At 38.7% G+C, this 24,905-nt stretch overlaps 1 protein-coding gene across 2 annotated transcripts in view; it reads right to left on the bottom strand.

Moving 5' to 3' along the window:
- Nucleotides 1–2,838: 2,838 nt before the first annotated feature.
- The window catches only part of LOC123749131 (probable cytochrome P450 49a1), a 457,485-nt gene continuing 435,418 nt past the window's right edge, over nucleotides 2,839–24,905 (bottom strand). For both annotated transcript variants that reach the window (XM_069334715.1, XM_069334714.1), the window contains exons 9-11: nucleotides 7,154–7,232; nucleotides 3,257–3,460; nucleotides 2,839–3,099 (exon numbers count right to left, since the gene is read on the bottom strand). In XM_069334715.1, the coding sequence (XP_069190816.1) occupies nucleotides 2,992–3,099; nucleotides 3,257–3,460; nucleotides 7,154–7,232 (391 nt within the window). In that variant the 3' untranslated portion in view covers nucleotides 2,839–2,991. The remainder of the gene's footprint in view (nucleotides 3,100–3,256; nucleotides 3,461–7,153; nucleotides 7,233–24,905) is intronic.

The raw sequence follows: 24,905 nt of genomic DNA, 5'->3' as shown, positions 1-24,905 counted from the left end.
CATTTCAATAAAGTGATTGTGGGGCAGTGTTCTAGGGGGTTCATGTCCTGTATGTTATTTTACTAGGTTCTGCAGTATTGTCATTGCAACCGGATTTTAACGTAAATCACTGTGATTTGTTAGTGTGATTTGTCATTGTCGTGGGGGAACTCGGCTGTAGACGAGTACTTGGATACACATATATTCTCCTGTTATCTGGTAGGACATGGAAGTCCAGTATTCAGTGAGGTGATTGCGAGGCAATTAATATAACGTAACCAAGGGAACGCCCATTGCTTTAAGAGAATTTGTTCTTTGACAATTTGAGTAACGTAGAATACGTTTGGTGTTAATTTACTTTCCTGCAAGCAGCTACGGTAGTTTCGAGGAGCCTAGCCATCAGCCAGATAAGAATTAGAGCATTGTCTGTCGTAATTAACGGTCAGTGGCCGGGTAATTGACGTGTTTCAGGAAGTCAAAGTAATTAACCTCGATCCTTGTTTGATCGATTCACACGTTTTCTACATTGTTCCATTAACGTAACGTCGTTATTTATCTGCCCGGAAGTACCGGAACTTGATTGACTCGTGGGAGGAGTAGCGTCATTTTAGAATAACGTAAACGTGGTGCTAATTACTGTTATTAGCTACCTGAATTGGTCTGAGTATGGAAGGCTTAGATGGAATTCATACCTTAATGTAAATTGCTGAGCCAGTGTGAAAGGTTGCGTATTTTTAATTGATTAATTATTGATCTTAAGGATAGTAATTACTTACTCTAAAGGTAATCACGAGTGATTACCGTTCTCTTAGCACTTTGGACATTGTAAATCAGTTTACCATCGCTGAGTGATTAGTAACCAATTAACGTAACTAGTAAAGAGATTAATCAGCTGTCTGGAAGTACAGGGATTAATGGAATTTTCTCACTGAATGCTCGACGGGTAGAGTGTTGTGTAATTTCCGCGTTACTAGTGACAGTTGTAAGAGTTATCAATTTAACGTAAATGTTACCTTGTTATTAACGTAAATGTTATTGTGTAATTAACGTAAATCAATTGTTATTGATTGTTGATCGTCCGTGGGACGGAGTGTTAACGTAAGGATTAATTTGAGGAAGGGTTGCTGGAGTTGCCAGTGAACCCATTAGTTATTGTTGTCATTGAAAGACTACTGATTTGATTGCATTGCAACCGCTAATGCAGGTGTAGACTGCACTGAGGCGTAGAACAGTTAGGAGGTTACTGGAGACGTATTTCAGAACCTACTGTGTCAATTGTTGTAATTGTGATTATAGATCTGTTAGTTCTTGTTTCTTGTTGATTCCTCTGTGGTCACGCTTATGTTCGAGTTAGTTCATTATGCAGTCCGAGGGGCTGGTGTCTAGCTGTCATTGATAGTGTCACAGGAAGGATTTCGAGTAACGTCATTGACATTTCCTTTTGTTTTGTTGTAGTAGTTAGTACTTTATTGAATAAACTAAGTTGTTATGGTTAACACTGTCTTTTCGTTACACCCCCACACATTATTATTGTTATGCAAATGTTCTTCACACTCGACTAATAAAATTGAGACTAATTCTGAGCTTTGGATCAAATATACGGCACCACACAACAATAAATTATTGTTGTGAGAGCCCGTGACCTACTCGTTAGATTCGCTTCGGCGATTGGCGAAGGTCGTCGGCCTAGTGGAGGGGATTTAAATTTTCATTGGGGTCTCGGCGTTTGCTCGCGCCTAGTCAATTGTTCATACATGGTCCCAAAGTGAGGAATGAGCTGCTTACTACACTGGTGTGCTAGCTAAGCAAGTCCTTCCTCAGGCGACCTAATTGAATATCACGACAGGAATAAAGGTTAAATAATAAAGAAAATTCTTAGAAATTTTCCGAGCTAAAATTCCTTATACCAATTATAATTTATTCCAAACTTCTCACAAGTTACACACAAAAAACTCTCACAATATATATATATATATATATATATATATATATATATATATATATATATATATATATATATATATATGCAACAATGATCACAAAAACACTGATCCAAGTATGCAGAATTAACCTAACAACCTATGATTAGGTTGTATGCAAAACCTAACCTATGATGAAGGGGAATTAGCCGAAAACGCGTTAAGCATTTTCTATTTTTCACGTGTGGTTATTCTGTATATATATATATATATATATATATATATATATATATATATATATATATATATATATATATATATATACATATATATATATATATATATACAGAATAACCACACGTGAAAAATAGAAAATGCTTAACGCGTTTTCGGCTAATTCCCCTTCATCATAGGTTATATATATATATATATATATATATATATATATATATATATATATATATATATATATATATATATATATATATATATATATATTAGATATATGTCGTACCTAGTAGCAAGAACGCACTTCTCAGCCTACCATGCAAGGCCCGATTTGCCTAATAAGCCAAGTTTTCATGAATTAATGTTTTTTCGACTACCTAACCTAACTTTTTCCGCTACCTAACCTAACCTATAAAGATAGGTTAGGGTAGGTAGGGTTGGTTAGGTTCGGTCATATATCTACGTTAATATTAACTCCAATAAAAAAAATTGACCTCGGTCATAATGAAATGGGTAGCTTTATCATTTCATAAGAAAAAAATTAGAGAACATATATTAATTCAGGAAAACTTAGCTTATTAGGCAAATCGGGCCTTGCATAGTAGGCTGAGAAGTGCGTTCTGGCTACTAGGTACGACATTATATATATATATATATATATATATATATATATATATATATATATATATATATATATATATATATATATATATATATAATGTATGTATTACAAAAACTGCAGGGATTGTTTAACCTTTAATTTTATTTAATATATGAAAGAGTATATTCTGCACGGAGCCACAATGCAAACACAACGAAAATAGTGTATTTTGAAAACAGTAAAAAACGAGAGGACGAGAGCTCATCAACGCTCAGTCATGGTGAAGTTTTGTGGCTTGTCAGGTTTGTATAGCACCCTCATCACTGGATCCCACTCGCTGTACTTGTACTCCAAATTATACTTCAAGAACAGCTGTAAAAAAAGATATACATGTTAATACATATCATTATAAATTGGAACATCTGTTTAGGATAAAATACTCTCTTAAATATATCTGTAGGATGAAGTGAAGCATCTAATAAGAGAAAGGTTGGGATCAAGACAGGTGTTAGTTACTCCTGACACTTACCCTAGCGAGGAAGACGTAAAGCTCCTGTTCAGCGAGCCTCCTCCCCACACACATGCGGGTGCCCACAGAGAAGGGTATGGAAGCGTATTGGTTATTGAGACGATCCGGCTGGTCCCTCATCCAGCGCTCGGGAAGGAACTCCGTCGCCCGGGGAAAGTATTCCTCCATCATGCCAGATTCCTTCATGCTGATAAACACTTTAGTCTGTCAAAGACCAACATCCTTAGTGCATTGCAATAATAGAAGAAGCATCTGCTTAATCGACTCAACACTTAAGTAAAACTTTACTTATATGATTTAGTTACACCAAGTACCATTCCAGCCTAGTTAGCTTAACAGAAAGGGAAACTTATACTTCAGAAAGTATATTGAACTTCTCGCATTAAACTCTAGAAATAATAAACACACATAGCAAGATAAGCAGGATATATTCACAGACGCCGCACTAACTCTGATGAACTTCACTTATGATTCATGCATTAAATGATAGCTCCAATATGTACAAAAATCGCTCTCAAATGAACAATATTAAATACAATAAATAAATGACAAATGTAATTACTGTTCGCTCGGTTGACAATGCACACACACTCGTATACATGTAGACAAGCGTCTGGGAATCCTTCTGAAGATGTATTATTAAATACAAAAGTACTTAAGGAAATTCCTGTCCTAATCATTCCTTCGTGTTCTGACACTGTCACATTGTCCATCACGTGTTAATATCTTCATTATTTACGTATTTACACACACGCACACATACATACAAACATATATATATATATATATATATATATATATATATATATATATATATATATATATATATATATATATATATATATTATATATATATATAAATATATATATATATATATATATATATATATATATATTATATATATATATAAATATATATATATATATATATATATATATATATATATATATATTATATATATATATAAATATATATATATATATATATATATATATATATATATATATATATATATATATATATATATATATATATATATAATCCACTCGACCATCACGACCAGACATAAGGAGGTGATAGCCGAAGGTATTTGACGCCCCCCCCCCCCCCCGCCGGCACTCGGATGGTAATCTTGGGCATAGTATTTTATCAAATCACCTCATTCTTTGGGGCACACGTGAGGAACACAAATGCGAACAAGCCTGAATGGTCCCCAGGACTATATGCAACTGAAAACTCACACCCCAGAAGTGACTTGAACCCATACTGCCAGGAGCTCCTCACCTCCTTATGTTTGGTCATGATGGTCTAGTGGATTAAGGTATCCTGTTACATACCAGTTGCATTGCTCCTGGCAGTATTCAGGGTATTGTGTGGGTACTCAGTTTGCACCTGTGTCCCCTTGTTCACATACCACCAGTGTTTAATAGTTTTTCCTGGTCTACCCGGTCGATTCCAATGAGGATTTTGTAGGTAGTGATCATGTCTCCCCTTACTCTTCTGTCTTCCAGTGTCGTAAGGTGCATTTCCCGCAGCCTTTCCTCGTAACTTATGCCTCTTAGTTCTGGGACTAGTCTAGTGGCATATCTTTAAACTTTTTCCAGCTTCGTCTTGGGCTTGACAAGGTACGGGTTCCATGCTGGGGCCGCATACTCCAGGATTGGTCTTACATATGTGGTATACAAGGTTCTGAATGATTCCTTACACAGGTTCCTGAAGGCTGTTCTGATGTTAGCCAGCCTCGCATATGCCGCAGACGTAATTCATTTTATGTGGGCTTCAGGAGACAGGTTTGGTGTGATATCAACTCCTAGATCTTTCTCTCTGTCCGTTTCATTAGGTACTTCATCTCCTATTCTGTATCCTGTGTCTGGCCTCCTGTTTCCACCGCCTAGTTTCATTACTTTCCATTTACTCGGGTTGAACTTTAACAGCCATTTGTTGGACCATTCATTCAGTCTGTCTAGGTCATCTTGTAGCCTCCTACTAACATCCTCTGTTTCAATCCTCCTCATAATTTTTGCATCATCAGCAAACATTGAGAGAAACGAGTTTATACCCTCTGGGAGGTCATTTACATATATCAGAAACAGTATTGGTCCAAGGACTGACACCTGCGGGACTCCACTTGTAACGTCTCGCCAATCAGAGACCTCACCCCTCACATTGACTCATTGTTTCATGTTGCCTAGGTACTCCTTTATCCAATGGAGTACCTTCCCTTTCACTTCACCCTGCATCTCCAGCTTTTTCACTAGCCTCTTGTGTGGTACTGTGTCAAAGGCTTTTTGGCAATCCAAAAATATGCAGTCTGCCCACCCCTCTCTCTCTCTCTTGCCTGATTTGTGTTGCCTGGTCAGAGAATTCAATTAATCCTGTAGGGCCGGACTTGTCATCCCTGAACCCATGTTGATGCTGTTTTACAAAGTTCTTTAGCTCCAAATGTTCCACAAGTTTTTTTCGCACAATCTTCTCCATCAGCTTGCATGGTATGCAGGTTAGGGACACTGGCCTGTAGTTCAGTGCTTCCTGGGTATCCCCCTTCTTGTATATTGGGACTAAATTAGCAATCTTCCAAATTTTTGGCAATTCCTCTGTTACCAGTGATTTGTGACCACTATGGAGAGTGGCAGGCAGAGTGCTTCTGCTCCTTCCTTTAGTATCCATGAGGAGATTCCATCCGGGCCAATACCCTTTGTCACATTCAACTCTAGCAACTATAGCACTAGCAAACTCTGCTAGTGGTTCCTGGGTAACTATTCCCTCTCTTATCTCTTTAACTTCCCTATGCTCTAATGTGAAGACCTCCTGGAATTTCTTATTTAGTTCCTTGCACACTTCCTTGTCGTTTGTAGTGAATCTGTCTGCCCCTATCTTCAGTTTCATTACCTGTTCCTTTACTGTTGTTTTTCTCCTGATGTGGCTGTGCAGCAATTTAGGTTGAGTTTTTGCCTTGCTTGCGATGTCATTTTCGTATTATCCTTTTGCCTCTCTTCTGAACCTGACAAATTCATTCCAGGCACTCTGGTATCTTTCTTTACTCTCGAGTGTCCTGTTATTTCTATAGTTTCTCCACGCCCTTTTACTTTGTTGCTTAGCTAGCCTACATATCTGATTAAACCATGGGTTTTTCAACTGCATTTTGTTTTTTTCCTTTTGGACTGGGATAAACTTGTCTGCTGCCTCCTTACACTTCTGCGTGATGTAGTTCTTCATGTCTTAGGCCGTCTTGCCCCTGAGCTCTGTTTCCCTTGTTATATCTGTTTGGAATTTTCTTATCTCCCTTTCTTCTCCCATAGTTTTCCTTTCGGAATGCTAGCCTTTTGTTTTCAGTTCCCCTCCTTGAGTTCCTTAACCCTTTTCAACCAGATACTCAAAGGTCAGTACACAGTAGTCGCTCATTCCTACCGGGGCCTCGAAACCGATATTCCTTATGTCAGAGTCGTTCAGAGTGAAGACTAGATCAAGTCTCACTGGTTCATCATTTCCTCTCATACTTGTGGGGTTCCCTGACATGCTGGCTTAAGAAGTATCTCTTGTCGCCACCTCCAATAGTTTAGCTCTCCATGTATCCTCACTGCCATGTGTTTCCTTGTTCTCCCAGTCTATCCTTCCATGATTTAAGTCCCTCATGATGAGCAGATGGGATCTATTTCTACAAGCGTGTGTGTGTGTGTGTGTGTGTGTGTGTGTGTGTGTGTGTGTGTGTGTGTGTGTGTGTGTGTGTGTGTGTGTGTGTGCGTGCGTGCGTGCGTGCGCGCGCGCGTGCGTGCGTGCGCGCGCGCGTGCGTGCGTGTTCGAGAGTTTGTGTTTGTTTTCGAACCTATGTGTTGGGGAAGGGTTGTGTATTGATGCATAATTATTTGAAGAACAAACAAAGAAGGTTTGTTACTCACTCCAGCTTTGACTCTGTAGCCTTGAAGTGTAATGTCCTTCTCAAGTTTACGGATATTAACTGGGGTTGTGGGTAACATCCTGTAAGAAAAAACGCAATAACTTTAAGTCATTTAAACAATAAATAATTTAATTAGGCAACATCTGTTACTCTGCTAATTATTACTCTTTATATTTTAAAAAAATTGCTTTATAAATTAAAGTTTACACTTAATTAGTCGTTAATTCAAAATAGTTTTAATGTCTATCAGCTCCACAATGTAAATATTTTTTTTTCATAACTGGTTCTGTAAAGGCCAATTGCTTTAAAATAGAAAGTTAATTTTAATAATAATATCACTTGAATAATGCCTAATTATCTAATTATCACAGTCCTATATATAAAGATCTCTTCAATATGTTCAACATGTATATTCACATCAATCCCAGGTTTGTCATAATGGAGAAGTCCAGAACAACCAGTTGTCTCCATTAGCCAAAATACAAGAGACATATGTTAATCTTTGAGACATGTACTGGACCTAATAGTAATAATATAAAATATTCTAATTATAATTAATATATTTTTCATCTCATCGATGCCAATCATAAGGAAGAACAGTTAATATCTACTATAAAAAATAAGATATTTTTGAAATGTTACTCCAATTCATATATAGTATATTAATAATACATAGCATAATCTTTACGACTAAGGAAACCAGATTCTCAATGAATCTTTTATTGTAAAATACAACCACATAACTAAACCTAAAAAAGATGAAACAACTTAATAATAGTCATATTAACTACATTTGTTAAAATCATAAGATGAAACTTGTGCTTTTGTTCGCTTAGTGGTGTCTTTTCTGTTCTGCTTGGTGATCCTGAACAGAAACTGTTTCTGTTATTCATCCCTTATTGGACTCGTTGAACATCAGGGCAATGTCCCTTTCTGCAGTGTTATTCATCACTTTAAGGGCATTGATGGAGCTTCTTAGCACATCTCATTAGCAATATTCCTCCTTGCACAAAGAAATCACATTAACATAATGTATCAATGAAAAAGTCAATAGGAGCCATGAAGAGGATTCGAATCTATGCTCTGGGATTTCGCAAACAAACGCCTTAGACAAACGCCATGTCTACAGCATGACATGGTCAAAAGCAATGGAACTTTGAATTCAACTGAATCCTCTTGGGTTCATGGGACTTACACTGTAGCCTTTTATGCTGAAGGCGATTCATTTTTTTTACTACAACCCAGGGGTGCATGAAGGCAATTATGTGAAACCCTGGTTAGGCTTCAGTGTAAGCCTGAGGAACCCTTGGGGAATCTGTTGAATCCCAGGGTGCATTGCTTTTGGCCAAGTTGGGGTGTAGTGGTCTAAGGAGTTTGCTTAGGAGAACCCAGAGCATAATTCCGAATCCTCCTCATGGCTCTTACTGATTTTCTCATATTCTTCTATTTCGCCAACCAAGAACAATCCCAAGAATTTTTGTGTTTTATAATACTTTGTTTTTATTTATTTCATCATTTATAACTCAACCCACCTGGCTATAACCACTTATACCGGCACGAAGAGAGAGTCGTTACGATTTATGATTAACTTAAAGGTAACATAAACCTACTTAATGCTGCCAACACCTTTGCCTTTGATGAAAATTAGTACCTTACGGTGACCGACGGCGAAGGGTACCGATCACGGGAGAGTTCCAGATGTTAATTACTCTAGGTGGTGGTGGGCAATGTGCCCGGACTATCACCTACTGTGACCTATCACGGAATATTTACACTAGCACAGGAGGGAGAGAACACAGTCGACTCCCAATATTCAATGGTATCCATATAATTCTAAAGCACTTTTGATAATTTTGGGCGGGAAGAAGATAATTTAACTTGTGACAATCGTAACCAAAAGTTACGGAAATTCCCACAGAATACTTGGGCCTGGCAACTCTCTATGGAATAATAAGCAGGAACGAATGTACAATTTAATAATACAAATATATTAATTAGTTTTAGTATTAAGATCCTACTCTATCTTCTCTATCAATGCATTTAGAATGATCAACACTTGTGATGTTAGAACATAAGGGACCAGTACTCTCTCAAGATACAACAAAGATGAGGCTTACGTGTAGACACCAGATCGTCAGTCTCCCTTCCCAGTGAATTCCACCACTAGACCCCAGACTCCTGTCTGGTCTGAGACACAGCACACACTCTCTCTAAACAGCTGTTGGTTGTTGTTTTAGATTTAGCTACTTGGTCCAAATTTAAGCAGCTTCGTCCTAACTTTCATACCCGCTCTATCCTCCTTTTTCTGTTGGATTAACGGACTTTAATCTGAAAACTTCATGGAAAAATGGATTAGCCCGCCAACCTTTCAAACCGCCCAAGGTGGGGTTTATGACCTCTCCTCACCTTTCTGGGACAGTCCCGCAGGTCAGGAACCCTACAAGTCTCCAGTCAAGGAACTTTAATAACTGTTACAATATGACAGGTGGCGACGTAGTTCAAATGTCTCCCATGAAAGATTCAGCTTTTTCCTCTAATTGTTTAAATTATTTTTTCCATGCTGGCATTTCCACTCCAAATTCCGGAAAATCTTTTCCTTCTCTACCAGAGTAATACTTTCAAGGAAAGCCAATCGAACATTTGTTTCCGGCAGAAACCGATAGTATCTCTAATCCACTTTCGAAACACTTTCCTTGGCATCTTTATCTGGCTAACAGTTCAGAAGCGGAATCTTGTCCAAGTCCTTCCTTGGTTCGTATTGAGTCACAATTGCCTCACGACAAAAGCAGACATATACGAGGCAGACAAAATGTGGTACTTTCCTTATCCTTTTAAATTCTCGAGCAGCCAACTACAGTTTTCCATTATATTGGACCAACTTAAGTTCATATATTGCCACTGCTATCCACTGTGATTGATGGAAGGCTCCTGGAGCCCTGAATTTCATTTCATTCTGAGACACGTTGTTACAATAGAGGGACCTAGAAAAAACTAAAATCTGTCATGGATGTATAACATCTTTCAAAGACTTTTTGAAGGTAGCCAACCAATTTTACATGTTGGCTTTCTAGAAACCGTTAGACGGGCTCTTGTTCATCTAGCATAGTCGTATAACTTTTTATGGACTAAATCCCAATATTTTTAAACTCACAAAAATGATAAAAGTGTGAAACCCCTACATATTAATAAACTTTTCCTTGAATATATCATATTGGTAACTCAGATGAACAGAACTAAGAAGTCGAGCAAAGTGACACGAAAATAGGATCTTCAGGAAAGTGTAACAACCCTCACGTACAGTCAAAATACTTTCTTAAGTACCACACTTGTCCACAAAAACATATAATTAACCTCATTACTGCACTCGGTCTACACTAATACATCACTAGCCTTCAGCTACATCCAAACACTGGTAGAATAAATGAAACACACAATAAGTTTCAATAAAAATTGTGACTCCCCCACAACAGCCCTACATCAGCGACCTGGAATAACACTGCAACAAACAGAGTAGGTTCAAAATCCCCATGCACCATGGAACGAACTGGAACAGTAATGGACCTACCTGAAAAACCTCCTAGTTAAAATAGTTCTGAGACAAATTATGTATCTTTCCTAATATATAAGGCCTCTTAAATTAATATGGGCAAAAAACTAAGTTCTTATAAATTGCCTCATTACAGCGGGATATGACGTATTTTATATTTCCACAAAAACTCATACATTGGTAGATAGCTTTGGCTTCCAGATAACAATATCTATAGATGTAACAGAATAAATAGGATGCATGGAGAAGTAGGTTGCTATGTTAAAGACTTGCTCACCTGCACAGAATTTAGACCAGCTCCTGATGTAGTGGAAATATTGGGTATCAAATTTGAAAATAAAAACTTAGTAATTACAGTAATATGCTAATCCCTCAACTGCAGCAGTCTAAACATTTGCTGAACAGATAAGAAAATAGCGAGAACTGGCAAGAAAACATAGAATCCTCAGAAGCGAGTATTATTCTCCTAGGTGATTGATTTGTAACATGATGTAAAATAATATTTTACTGGTCCAATAACAGTATGCAGTAGAGAACAAGATGAACACACCAGGAAACTAACGCGATATAATTACAAGTTCACACTGATGCAACAAATTATTGGGCTTACAATAGAGAACAGCAGTCAAACTGACGAATAATGAAGAACTTATCTAGAAACTCACTAATTCATATACGACTTACTCAGACCACAAAACACCATTGAAGTAAAAACAAATATATGTATTTATAGCATACTAAAAGCACATATTTTAGGATGAAGGAGGGAGCACAGGAGGAAGCATTAAATATATATGACATCAACAATCGGGACACTGACTGGGACAAAATAGAGTATGAATTATTAGGCATTCTTTGGAAGGTGATAACGAAGTGAGCGAAATCCTGAAAGAACAATCTATATTTATGTTTATTAATGCAATAAACACAAAGAAAGTGGAATACTCAGAGATCGGATATTACTATGAAAACTTCTGCCTTCGAAACTAAAACTCCTGGGCCAGATTTCTAGAATTCATTGTTTATAGAGAAAATATCATAAGCACTGACACTTAGTATAATTTGTAGGAAAAGTCTTGAGCGTTACGGACCCGAATCCAGCGTCCGAGCACGGAGCAGTGACGATCGCGCCATCTGTGGGTCAGCTCCCGAAACCCCCCTCCAAATGGACGACGACACCTGGCGAGGACGAGGTGTACTGGCCATGAGGGCCAGTTTCCAGTCCTGTTCAGCTCACAACACAGCCGCTGCTGACCTCTGGTGAGGTGGTGCTCAGACAACAACGCCATCTATGGAGTGGATACGTCGGGCGTTTGTGTCTGAGCCTGTAAGTGAGGTGTTTTTGTGTGTCCCTGTTACTGATGACGTGTCTGATTACAGAGTCGACCTGGGACTGCTGTAATGGAGGTTGGATCAGTCTACCCAAGGCAGCCGTCTCGTCACCAAGTGTTTGCTGCAGCAGCTGTGAGTCGCACCCCGGATGAACACTGTGGTGTTACCCTGCCTATGAAGTGGCAGTTGAAGGATTGTCATACCCGGGACTGACTGGTGGAGACGCTTAACCACTGGGGTGTTGTGGAAAGGAGAGTGATCTGTGGTATCACACGAGGCTCCTGACTAGGGCGCGACCCTAGTATCGCTCGTGGAGTGGCCTAACCAGCATGGCTGATTTGGAACCTGCCAGCTATCTGCTGAACTTGTGGTTGACGGCCTCCACGACGGTGCCCCCAGTGGAACTGTGTTTTGGCTGGCCTGTGGCCGGGGTAGACTCAAGATTCGCGAAGGATTCGTCGTGAGGCTACGAGAGCACCAAGAGCTTGGCACCGTGAACGTCCAGGGTCTTCAGAGGAAGACTACATAGTGTATATAATAGTGTTTATCCCCCCCCCCCCCCCCCCCGTGTAATCTTATATATATTTATTGGTGATGGTAATAATTATAGTATTAAGTTCTTGACTTTATTTCCCTTCCCCTTTAAGTTACTTGCGTTACGGATCTCATCCCTTGAAAGCCACTACTGGCTTGGGGCCGGATACCCTTCCTCTATCAACATCAGAGTAAGAACCCAGTTGCGTCCCGAGAGGGCCGTAACATTGAGACAACTGACATCCTATTAACTTTAAAAGCTACGGACATCGCCCCACTTCACAAGGAATGCAGAAAAAATTTGGGTAAAGCTAAAGACTGGTCACACAACCATTACACATCATTAAAGGTTTTGAAATGGTGCTCAGAAGCAACTTACAAGTTAAATGAAAAATGACTGAGTTATACAATCCAGGTCAACACAGTTTATTAGCAAGAAGATGAGTCACAACTACTTGATAACTATGACAAAAATACAGTGACATTAGATAAACCAAACTACTGATGATACACAGACTATACAAAGTATTGCATAAATGTGACAATACTAAAGAATAATAGCTCATAAAATGAAAGACAGAGAGGTGGATCTTAAATTTTCTAATGAAGATAAGAGTGGCAATAAATCAAATAAAACCTAGCCTGAGTTCTATGCGAAGCTCACTTCCACAAAGTACAGTCTTCATGCCGTTGTTCTTCCCTATTCCTCCTAAGATAAGGCATGGACAGGAATGCAAGCCACTGTTTTGTGTCATCATTCGCTGATGATACTAAAATAAGTATGAATATAGTCTCCTGGAAAGTTTCAAGAGAACTTTAACCATAATATTAACATCATCCAATAAGCATCGGAAAATAATATGATGTTTAAGAGTGACACATTACAATTATTTTAGTACAGTAAAAACGAAAACCTTATACGGAGTATAAGGTAAAAACTAGTAATCAAATATTGTAATTGAAGTTAGTGATCAAATCAAAAGTCTGGAAGTAATACTGTTGAAAGATCTAACATTTAGAGATATTATTGAAGCAAACATTGTAACACCCAAGGAATTTATTGGATCGACAATGGGAACCTTAAAAACAAGGGATGCCACACCAGTGACATTACTCATTACATTACTCTGAGTTTGGAACCTAGGCTGAGTTTGTCATTGGTGTTATTTTTAACAATATATTGCTCAGTCTGACATCCCCTTTGAAGGTAGGCGGGAGTGCAGCACTGGAAATTGTGAAAAGAATGTTTACTAAATGAATACAAATCGTAAAACCTTAAAACTACTGGGAAAAACTCAATGAACTCAGACTGTGCTCCTTGGATCGAGGACAAGAATGATATAATATATATATATATATATATATATATATATATATATATATATATATATATATATATATATATATATTCTGTATTTACTATCTTCTGATTTAGGGCTTCTATCCCTCTATTTGCACAACGTTTCGAACCTCCATGGTTCATTCTCAAGTGAAAAGAATTTTCAGGACTGGTTGATTTATACCCCGCACTGGGTCAGGTGATAAGACAATAAAGGTGAAAACATGGGGGAAAACATAAGGGATAAATGGGGGTGAAACATGAGAACATAAGAACCAAGAACATTCTGTTCTTGGTTCAGGATTATACCATCAGTCCAAGTGTCTTCTTATAGCAGCGTTTATTTCCGCATTGCTATATCCGTTGTTCACCAATACCTGAGTTACTCTTTCAAACTCTCTACTCACGTTGCTCCATTCGGAGCAGTGGGTAAGCGCTCGACGAATATAAGCATTGAGAACACTGGCTTTGTATCTTAGGGGGCACTCACTTCTACCGTTCAGGCATAATCCTATGTTGGTGGGCTTAGTATATACTTTGGTGCTTAAAGAGGTTCCTGTTTTTGTTATTAGTACATCTAAGAATGGCAGACTGTTATTTTCACTATTTTCATGTGTAAATCGGAGTACTGACTCTCTCTCTCTAGATGGCTTTTTAGATCAATTAGTTCATCTTTTACTATTACGAATATGTCATCTACATAACGGCAATATACAGTTGGTTTTTGTCTGCTACTGAAGACTGTCTTCGATGGTTCCCATATAAAAATTAGCAAATAAAACTCCTAAGGGAGTTTTCTAGAACAAAAACCACAATACCTCCAATAAAATTATATTACAAATCAACCATGCACAGTAAACATATAAAAGAGGAAAGAATAATGAAAGAAATAATCCGTAAAGGAGTAAAAAGCATTACTCCTAACCAAAACATAAACCTGATAATATTCTACAAAACCAAGAACACTTCCGAACTCCTTATCAAAAACAGCCCGAAGCCGACGGAGAACTCTCTACGGCAGTCAAGCGTTGTATACATGTACACTTGCCCCCACGAAGGATGTAACCTTCAATCTAAGTACATAGGTATGACGTTGATGAGGCGTTTGACATGCCATCTTCAATCCGGTGCCCCCAGGAATCACATGAGACAAGTCCATGACATCACCCTAACAAGAGAAATGTTGAACAAAAATACCTGTATAATAGACAAAACCCAAGATGCATGAAGATTACAAATTCTTGAAGCAATTCACATAAGAATAGAACAACCTACCATGAACACTCAAATCACGGAACTATTTACTCTACCCACCATGAGAGTAAGGACAAGACCAGAACATAACGATGCCAACACAGAAGACACTGTTCAACATAACAGGCCAATTACACCTGATTAATCTTTGTATGTAGATAGGAGCTGCCTCGTATGGGCCAATAGGCCTTCCGCAGTTACCTCTATTCTTATGTTCTCATGTTTCACCCCCCATTTATCCCTTATGTATCCCCCCATGTTTTTACCTTTATTGTCTTATCACCTGACCCAGTGTGGGTATAAATCAACCAGTCCTGAAAATTCTTTTCACTTGAGAATGAACCATGGAGATTCGAAACGTTGTGCAAATTGTATAAATAAGTGTAATACGTTCTATAGTAATTCACTTCTTTTCTTCACCTTGAAATTAGGAAAATGAGTTTTGGAGAACTCCTCTTTCAGCTAAGCCCTGATGCTAAGAAAATAGTTAGAGGGATAGAAGCCCTAAATCAGAAGATAGTAAATACAAAATATGCGGTCATATTCAATGAGCCATGTTTAAAAGAAAACCTGCTGCCAGTATACACCAATATTATATATATATATATATATAGGGGGGTACCACCTCTGGTGCAATTATAGGGACCCACAGCCTCAGAGAAGGTAACACAGAGCATTCAGGGAAAAACTTGCCATTTAACTCTTAATACATAAGAGTGTTCGCTTCTCCTACCACCCCCCCTTTTTTTTATGGTGTACACTTTATTATGCAAGGTTATACAGTTATATATCTGATTTTATACAAAAAATTAACATTAAGAGGACACAAAAAAAGTTCGCTTCCTCTAGGCTGTAGATTTCCTCGAACTCCTCCGACGCCGGGCAGGAACCAAGGATGCAGTGAGCATTCCCCTTCTGGATTGCGACACTGAGGCGCTGAAAGAGAAAACTTGCTGCTCTAGGGTCTCTTGTGGTGTCAATGAGCTTGGAACAAAGATCCTTAAGAAACCTTCTTGCACTCTCTCCCCATGGGCCTAGGGTCTCAGACCCTATTGGAACGAAGTTGTACCGATGATCTAATTGCCTGTACTTGGCTGACTTGTCTCTTTCTCTGCGTGTCGCCGCGGCTCCTGCTGTGCCGGCAGAGAGGTTGATGTATGTGGTTGCCCAACCCGTTCTCGCAAATTTAATAAGTCAATATTGACTTATTAAATATGTGCATAGGTGACATACTTAACATAATAGATACCCTTAAAAAGATTCATAGAAAACACCGACCTTACCTAACCTTGTTAGTATCTTAAGATAAGCATCTTATTGCTTCGTAATTACAATTATTGCCTAACCTATAATAGGTATAGGTTAAGTAATAACTGTAATTACGAAGCAATAAGATGCTTATCTTAAGATACTAACAAGGTTAGGTAAGGTCGGTGTTTTCTATGAATCTTTTTAAGGGTATCTATTATGTTTAGTATATCACCTATGCACGTAGTTAATAAGTCAATATTGACTTTACAAATTTGCGAGAACGGGTTGGGTTGCCAGGGTGGATACATAAGTATAGTTCCATGCCAACTGTCTGCAACCCTTCCACGGTCGCAGTGTGATTCCGTCTGGTCGGCCGGCAAAGCTAACAGAGTCACGGTTCAGCAGGTTGCGGGGCTCTCTTTCCACTGGACACTGAGCAGAAGCAAGGCTTCTTTTAATGATGTCATTGACTTCGTCGTGACTAGTGTGCCATCCACCAGATTTTCCACAGTGCAGGCCATGCAATCCATATTCGTCAGCATCTACCTCGCCGAAAATACACCTATGAACAGTGTGGATAGGGGCAGCAAGACGGAAAGCGACTGCAATACGGAGCTCCTACGGATCAAGACGTGTGCCTGTCGCAGACATAGGGACTGCCAAAAGGAAGTCCCCTGCATGGGGAGCCTGCACAGATGTGAGGCGTGCACGATCACTGGGCGTTGTTGCTGCCTCCAGCAAAGCTGTGGCTTCTTTGTCTACAATGGATGTCGAGGGCACTTGGTGTCAATTGCCGGCTGGAAAGATATTGCAAATCAAATGCAATATCTTTCATAGACAACTGGGAACACTTCTATGGAAGAAATGAAATGTATGCTCGTGATGGGGTGCATCTATCCAGAGCTGGGGTTGTTGCTGTTGCGAACTCGTTGGAACCATTGGTTAGAGGTGTTTGTTTGGGTTTAAACTGTTAGTAGATAGTGGTATGGGAATTGATTTGGAGGAAGGAGGTAATAAAAGTATGTGTTCGTGGGAGAAAAGAATTGGCAAAATGATCAGGGAAAGAAAAGGGCCTCAAAATAACAATTCACTTAGGGTATATTACACTAACAGTAGAAGTCTAAGAAATAAAATTAACGAATTAAATGCTCTTGTCTGCACAGAAAAAATAGATATTATTGCACTTACCGAAACGTGGATGAATGTAGAAAATAGAGAACTATTAGCTGAATATCAAATAAATGGATTTAAACTATTTCACACAGATAAATATATTAGACGAGGAGGGGGAGTAGCCATATATGTTAGGGACAATTTGAAATGTAGTCTCAAAGAGGGAATCAAAACTGAGCCACACACAGAAACTATTTGGATAGAATTAAACGAAAAAGCAAATAATATTATAATAGGAGTTATATATAGGCCACCAAATTTAGACAGAATGGAATCAAAACTGAGCCACACACAGAAACTATTTGGATAGAATTAAACGAAAAAGCAAATAATATTATAATAGGAGTTATATATAGGCCACCAAATTTAGACAGAATGGAAGCAAAGCATCTATGGGATGAAATATCTAGAGCATCTATGGGATGAAATATCTAGAGCATCTAGATCTAACAGTATTTATGTCATGGGTGACTTTAATTTTAGTGGAATAAACTGGGTGAACAAAACAGGGAATAGTGAAGCAGAAGATTTTCTAGAATTAATTGACGTTGCTTTCTTACGCAACACATTAGGGAACCAACGCGGGAAAATAATATTTTAGATTTAGTGTTAACTAACAGGGAAACACAAATTAATGACATCAAAATAGGGAGTGAGCTAGGGAACAGTGATCACAAAGTAATCAGATTTAGCATAGAATGGAATAGACCTGTAGGAGAAAATTCCGTTAAAGTGCCAGATTTTCGAAAAGCTGATTTAATAGCCAAAGAATTTTTTTGGGGTCAAATAGATTGGAAAGTCTTAAGTATGGGGTGTGGGCCGGTCTTGGAGCGAGACATGAACCCAGCGATAGGTGATGTAAAAGGGGATTTCGATGTGGATTTAATATATAACTTATTTAAGAATATTCTAAATAAAGCACAGGAACGTAGTATACCATACAAATTGAATAGATCGAATACTAATGACCCAAAGTGGATAACAAATAATTTAAAGAACCTTATTGGTAAAGAGAGAGCTTGGTACAAAAGGATTAAGAATGGGGAAGTCAATTTAGAACAGGAATTCATACAACTGGTTAGAAATGTTAAAAAAGAGATTAGGAAAGCAAAAAGAAACTATGAAGTTCGCATAGCAGAGCAAGCAAAGTCAAATCCTAAAGGTTTTTTCAGTTATATCGAACTAAGACTAGGGAAAGGATAGGTCCATTAAAATCTGAGACAGGTCAAATAACGGATAATGACAAGGAGATGAGTAGTATTTTTAACAAATATTTTATAAGAACATAAGAACAAAGGCAACTGCAGAAGGCCTATTGGCCCATACGAGGCAGCTCCTATTTATAATCACCCAATCCCACTCATATACATGTCCAACCCATGCTTGAAACAATCGAGGGACCCCACCTCCACAATGTTACGCGGCAATTAGTTCCACAAATCAACAACCCTGTTACTGAACCAGTATTTACCCAAGTCTTTCCTAAATCTAAACTTATCCAATTTATACCCATTGTTTCGTGTTCTGTCTTGTGTTGATACTTTTAATACCCTATTAATATCCCCTTTTTATGTCCATTCACCCACTTGTAAACCTCTATCATGTCACCCCTAACTCTTCGCCTTTCCAGTGAATGCAACTTAAGCTTTGTTAATCTTTCTTCATATGAAAGATTTCTAATTTGGGGAATTAACTTAGTCATCCTACGCTGGACACGTTCAAGTGAATTTATATCCATTCTATAATACGGCGACCTAAACTGAACTGCATAATCTAAATGGGGCCTAACTAGAGCAAGATATAGCTTGAGAATCACACCAGGTGTCTTGTTACTAATGCTGCGATTAATAAATCCAAGTGTCCGATTTGCCTTATTACGAACATTTATGCATTGATGCTTTTGTTTTAAATTCTTACTAATCATAACTCCCAGATCCCTTTCGCAATTCGACTTCGCAATCTCAACACCATCTAGCTCGTATCTTGTAACTCTATCATCATTACCTAACCTCAGAACTTCACATTTATCAGCATTAAACTGCATCTGCCAATCCTTCGATCATTTCAAAACCCTATCTAGATCAACTTGAAGTGATAGTGAGTCCTCCTCCGAATTAATTTCCTTACCGATTTTCGTATCATCGGCAAATTTGCAAATGTTGCTACTCAAACCTGAATCTAAATCATTTATATATATTATAAACAACAGAGGTCCCAGGACAGAGCCCTGAGGCACCCCACTTACAACATTTTTCCACTCTGACTTGACTCCATTTATACTAACTCTTTGTTTCCTTTGGTATAGCCATGCCCTAATCCACCTTAATATAGCACCACCAATACCATGAGACTATCTTTTTAATCAGTCTTTCATGTGGCACTGTATCAAAAGCTTTGCTAAAGTCAAGGTACACAACATCGCAATCCTTATCACTATCAACTGCCTCAACAATGCTAGAATAAAAAGATACCAAATTTGTTAAACATGAACGGCCATTTATAAAACCATGTTGCGACTCAATTATTAATTTATGTTTTTCAAGATGAAGACGAATTTTATTTGCTATTATAGATTCGAGTAACTTTCCCACAATAGACATTAGGTTAATTGGTCGATAGTTAGACGCAAGTGATCTATCTCCTTTCTTAAAAACTGGTATCACATTAGCAACTTTCCAAAACTCTGGCACTCTGCCTGACTCTATTAATTTATTAAATATGGTTGACAGTGGGTCACAAAGCTCCTCTTTGCAATCTTTAAGCACCCTGGCAAACACTTCATCCGGCCCTGGGGATTTGTTTGGTTTGAGTTTTACTATTTGTTTAAGAACATCCTCCCTGGTAACTGCTAAACTCGTCAACCTGTCCTCGTCCCCACCCACAGACTTGTTCGGCTGAAGGCATATTGTTAAGTTCCTCTTTAGTAAATACAGATACAAAATATTTATTAAAAATACTACTCATCTCTTCATCACTATCTGTTATCTGACCTGTCTCAGTTTTTAATGGACTTATCCTTTCCCTAGTCTTAGTACGATATAACTGAAAAAACCCTTTAGGATTTGTCTTTGCTTGCCCTGCTATGCGAACTTCATAGTTTCGTTTTGCTTTCCTTATCTCTTCTTTAACATTTCTAACCAGTTGTACGAATTCCTGTTCTAAAGTGACCTCCCCATTTTTAATCCTTTTGTACCAAGCTCTCTTTTTACCTATAAGGATCTTCAAATTCTTTGTTATCCACTTTGGGTCATTAGTATTCGAGCTATTCAATTTGTATGGTATACTACGTTCCTGTGCTTTGTTTAGAATATTCCTAAATAAGTTATATATTGAATCCACATCGAAATCCTAATTTACGTCACCTATCGCTGGGTTCATGTCTCGCTCCAAGACCGGCCCCCACCCCATACCCAAGACTTTCAATCAGTCAGGTGTAGTCACAGTGAGAGGTTGTGTTAGCTGGAGCTCCGATTCTAATAACATTATTATTGCAATAATGGAAGGATTAGTGAAGGATTTGATGAGTCTGGTTGGAGCTCTGAGAGCAGATATGGATTCCCTGCGGGAGGAGGTACGACGGCTGAGACTTCGGGAGGAAACGAAGGAGGAGGCCAGTGTTGACGGGACCTCATTAAGAAGGACTGACGGGACCAGTATTAAGAAGTCCTCGTCTTGGCAAGTTGTGAAAGACAGGGGTCTTAAGAAGACCTTGGCAAAACCGACAACTAATAGCCTACACCTAAGGACTTTTAACGCATTTGACGTATTAGAGGACCAGTGGTGTGTTGAACCTGTTGTTCAACGAGGTGGCAAAGACAAAGTAACGAGGAGCATTGAAGCGCAGGTCCCTCAAACTGTTCGAAAGGAAAAGGGAGAATCGAAGCGAATTTTGGTTGTGGGAGATTCCCAGGTGAGGTATTTAGACAGAACGTTTTGTGCCAGAGATAGGGGGAACAGATTAAGGGTTTGCTATCCGGGAGCTGGAATTGGTGATATTGTTGGAAACATGAATGATATTATGACAGGAAATGGGAACAAATCCATTATTTGTATTAGTGCAGGGGGTAATGATGTTGGACGAGTTAGGAGTGAGGAACTAATACAGAGATTCAGGACAGCCATTGAATTAGTTAGGAGCAAGGGAGGAATCCCGATCATATGTGGCATTCTTCCAAGAAAGGGAGTGGGAAATGAATGGATGTTGAGGGCAATTGGTGTCAATTGCCGGCTGGAAAGATATTGCAATATCTTTCATAGACAACTGGGAACACTTCTATGGAAGAAATTAAATGTATGCTCGTGATGGGGTGCATCTATCAAGAGCTGGGGTTGTTGCTGTTGCGAACTCGTTGGAAGAAGTGGTTAGAGGTGTTTGTTTGGGTTTAAACTGTTAGTAGATAGAGGTATGGGAATTGATTTGGAGGAAGGAGATAATAAAATAAATAATTTTATCTGTATTTACTAAATAAGAACTTAACAATATGCCTTCAGCCGAACAAGTCTATGTGGGTGGGGATGAGGACAGGTTGACTAGTTTAGTAGTTACCAGGGAGGATGTAATTAAACAATTAGAAAAACTAAAACCAAACAAATCCCCAGGGCCGGATGAAGTGTTTGCCAGGGTGCTTAAAGAATGCAAAGAGGAGCTTTCCGAGCCACTGTCTACCATATTTAATAAATCAATAGTCAGGCAGAGTGCCAGAGTCATGGAAGGTAGCTAATGTGGTACCAATTTTTAAGAAAGGAGATAGATCACTTGCGTCAAACTATCGGCCAATTAGCCTAACGTCTATTGTGGGAAAGTTACTTGAATCAATAATTGCAAATACAATTCGTCCCCATCTTGAAAAAACATAAATTAATAAATGAGTCGCAACATGGTTTTAAGAACATAAGAACAAAGGTAACTGCAGAAGGCCTATTGGCCCATACGAGGCAGCTCCTAATCTATAACCACCCAATCCCACTCATATACTTGTCCAACCCGTGCTTGAAACAATCGAGGGACCCCACCTCCACAATGTTACGCGGCAATTGGTTCCACAAATCAACAACCCTGTTACTGAACCAGTATTTACCCAAGTCTTTCCTAAATCTAAACTTATCCAATTTATATCCATTGTTTCGTGTTCTGTCCTGTGTTGATACTTTTAATACCCTATTAATATCCCCCCGGTTATGTCCATTCATCCACTTGTAAACCTCTATCATGTCACCCCTAACTCTTCGCCTTTCCAGTGAATGCAACTTAAGCTTTGTTAATCTTTCTTCATATGAAAGATTTCTAATTTGGGGAATTAACTTAGTCATCCTACGCTGGACATGTTCAAGTGAATTTATATCCATTCTATAATATGGCGACCAAAACTGAACTGCATAATCTAAATGGGGCCTAACTAGAGCAAGATATAGCTTGAGAACCACACACCAGGTGTCTTGTTACTAACGCTGCGATTAATAAATCCAAGTGTCCGATTTGCCTTATTACGAACATTTATGCATTGATCCTTTTGTTTTAAATTCTTACTAATCATAACTCCCAGATCCCTTTCGCAATCCGACTTCGCAATCACAACACCATCTAGCTCGTATCTTGTAACTCTATCATCATTACCTAACCTCAGAACTTTACATTTATCAGCATTAAACTGCATCTGCCAATCCTTTGACCATTTCAAAACCCTATCTAGATCAACTTGAAGTGATAGTGAGTCCTCCTCCGAATTAATTTCCCTACCGATTTTCGTATCATCGGCAAATTTGCAAATGTTGCTACTCAAACCTGAATCTAAATCATTTATATATATTATAAACAACAGAGGTCCCAGGACAGAGCCTTGAGGCACTCCACTTTCAACATTTTCCCACTCTGACTTGATTCCATTTATACTAACTCTCTGTTTCCTTTGGTATAGCCATGCCCTAATCCAGCTTAATATAGCCCCCCCAATACCATGAGACTCTATTTTTTTAATCAGTCTTTCATGTGGCACTGTATCAAAAGCTTTGCTAAAGTCAAGGTATACAACATCGCAATCCTTACCACTATCAACTGCCTCAACAATGCTAGAATAAAAAGATAACAAATTTGTTAAACATGAACGGCCATTTATAAAACCATGTTGCGACTCAATTATTAATTTATGTTTTTCAAGATGAAGACTTTACAAATGGCCGTTCATGTTTAACAAATTTGCTAACTTTTTATTCCAGCATAGTTGAGGCAGTTGATAGTGGTAAGGATTGTGATGTTGTGTACCTTGACTTTAGCAAAGCTTTTGATACAGTACCACATGAAAGACTAATTAAAAAAATAGAAGCTCATGGTATTGGGGGTGCTATATTAAGTTGGATTAGGGCATGGCTATTCCAAAGGAAACAGAGAGTTAGTATAAATGGGGTTAAGTCAGAGTGGGATAATGTTGTTAGTGGAGTACCTCAGGGCTCTGTCCTGGGACCTCTGTTGTTTATAATATATATAAATGATTTAGATTCAGGTTTGAGTAGCAACATTTGCAAATTTGCCAATGATACGAAAATCGGTAAGGAAATTAATTTGGAGGAGGACTCATTATCACTTCAAGTTGATCTAGATACGGTTTTGAAATGGTCAAAGGATTGGCAAATGCAGTTTAATGCTGATAAATGTAAAGTTCTGAGGCAAGGTAATGATGATAGAGTTACAAGATACGAGCTAGATGGTGTTGAGATTGCGAAGTCGGATTGCGAAAGGGATCTGGGAGTTATGATTAGTAAGAATTTAAAACAAAAGGATCAATGCATGAATGTTCGTAATAAGGCGAATAGGACACAGTCAGTCAGGTGCTGTCACAGTGAGAGGTTGTGTTAGCTGGAGATCCGGAGTAACATTATTATTGCAATAATGGAAGGATTAGTGAAGGATTTGGTGAGTCTGGTTGGAGCTCTGAGAGCAGAGATGGATTCCCTGCGGGAGGAGGTACGACGGCTGAGACTTCGGGAGGAAACGAAGGAGGAGACCAGTGTTGACGAGACCTCATCGTGGAGAGTGGTGAAAGACAGGGGTCTTAAGAAGACCTTGACAAAACCGCCTTCAGACTCCCTAAGGACGGCAAATTCATTTGCCGTGTTGGATTACGAGTGCTGTGGTGCGCCTGCAGCGAGGAGCGGCAGAGCGCAGGCCCCTCAGGCTGCTCAGAAAGTTAAGAAGGTACCGAAGCGAATTTTGGTTGTGGGAGATTCCCAGGTGAGGTATTTAGACAGAACGTTTTGTGCCAGAGATAGGGGGAACAGATTAAGGGTTTGCTATCCAGGAGCTGGAATTGGTGATATTGTTGGAAACAT

Source organism: Procambarus clarkii, chromosome 31 (genome assembly GCF_040958095.1).
Source record: "Procambarus clarkii isolate CNS0578487 chromosome 31, FALCON_Pclarkii_2.0, whole genome shotgun sequence".
Classification (NCBI taxonomy): Eukaryota; Metazoa; Arthropoda; class Malacostraca; order Decapoda; family Cambaridae; genus Procambarus; species Procambarus clarkii.
This window is presented reverse-complemented; position numbering and strand designations above follow the sequence as displayed.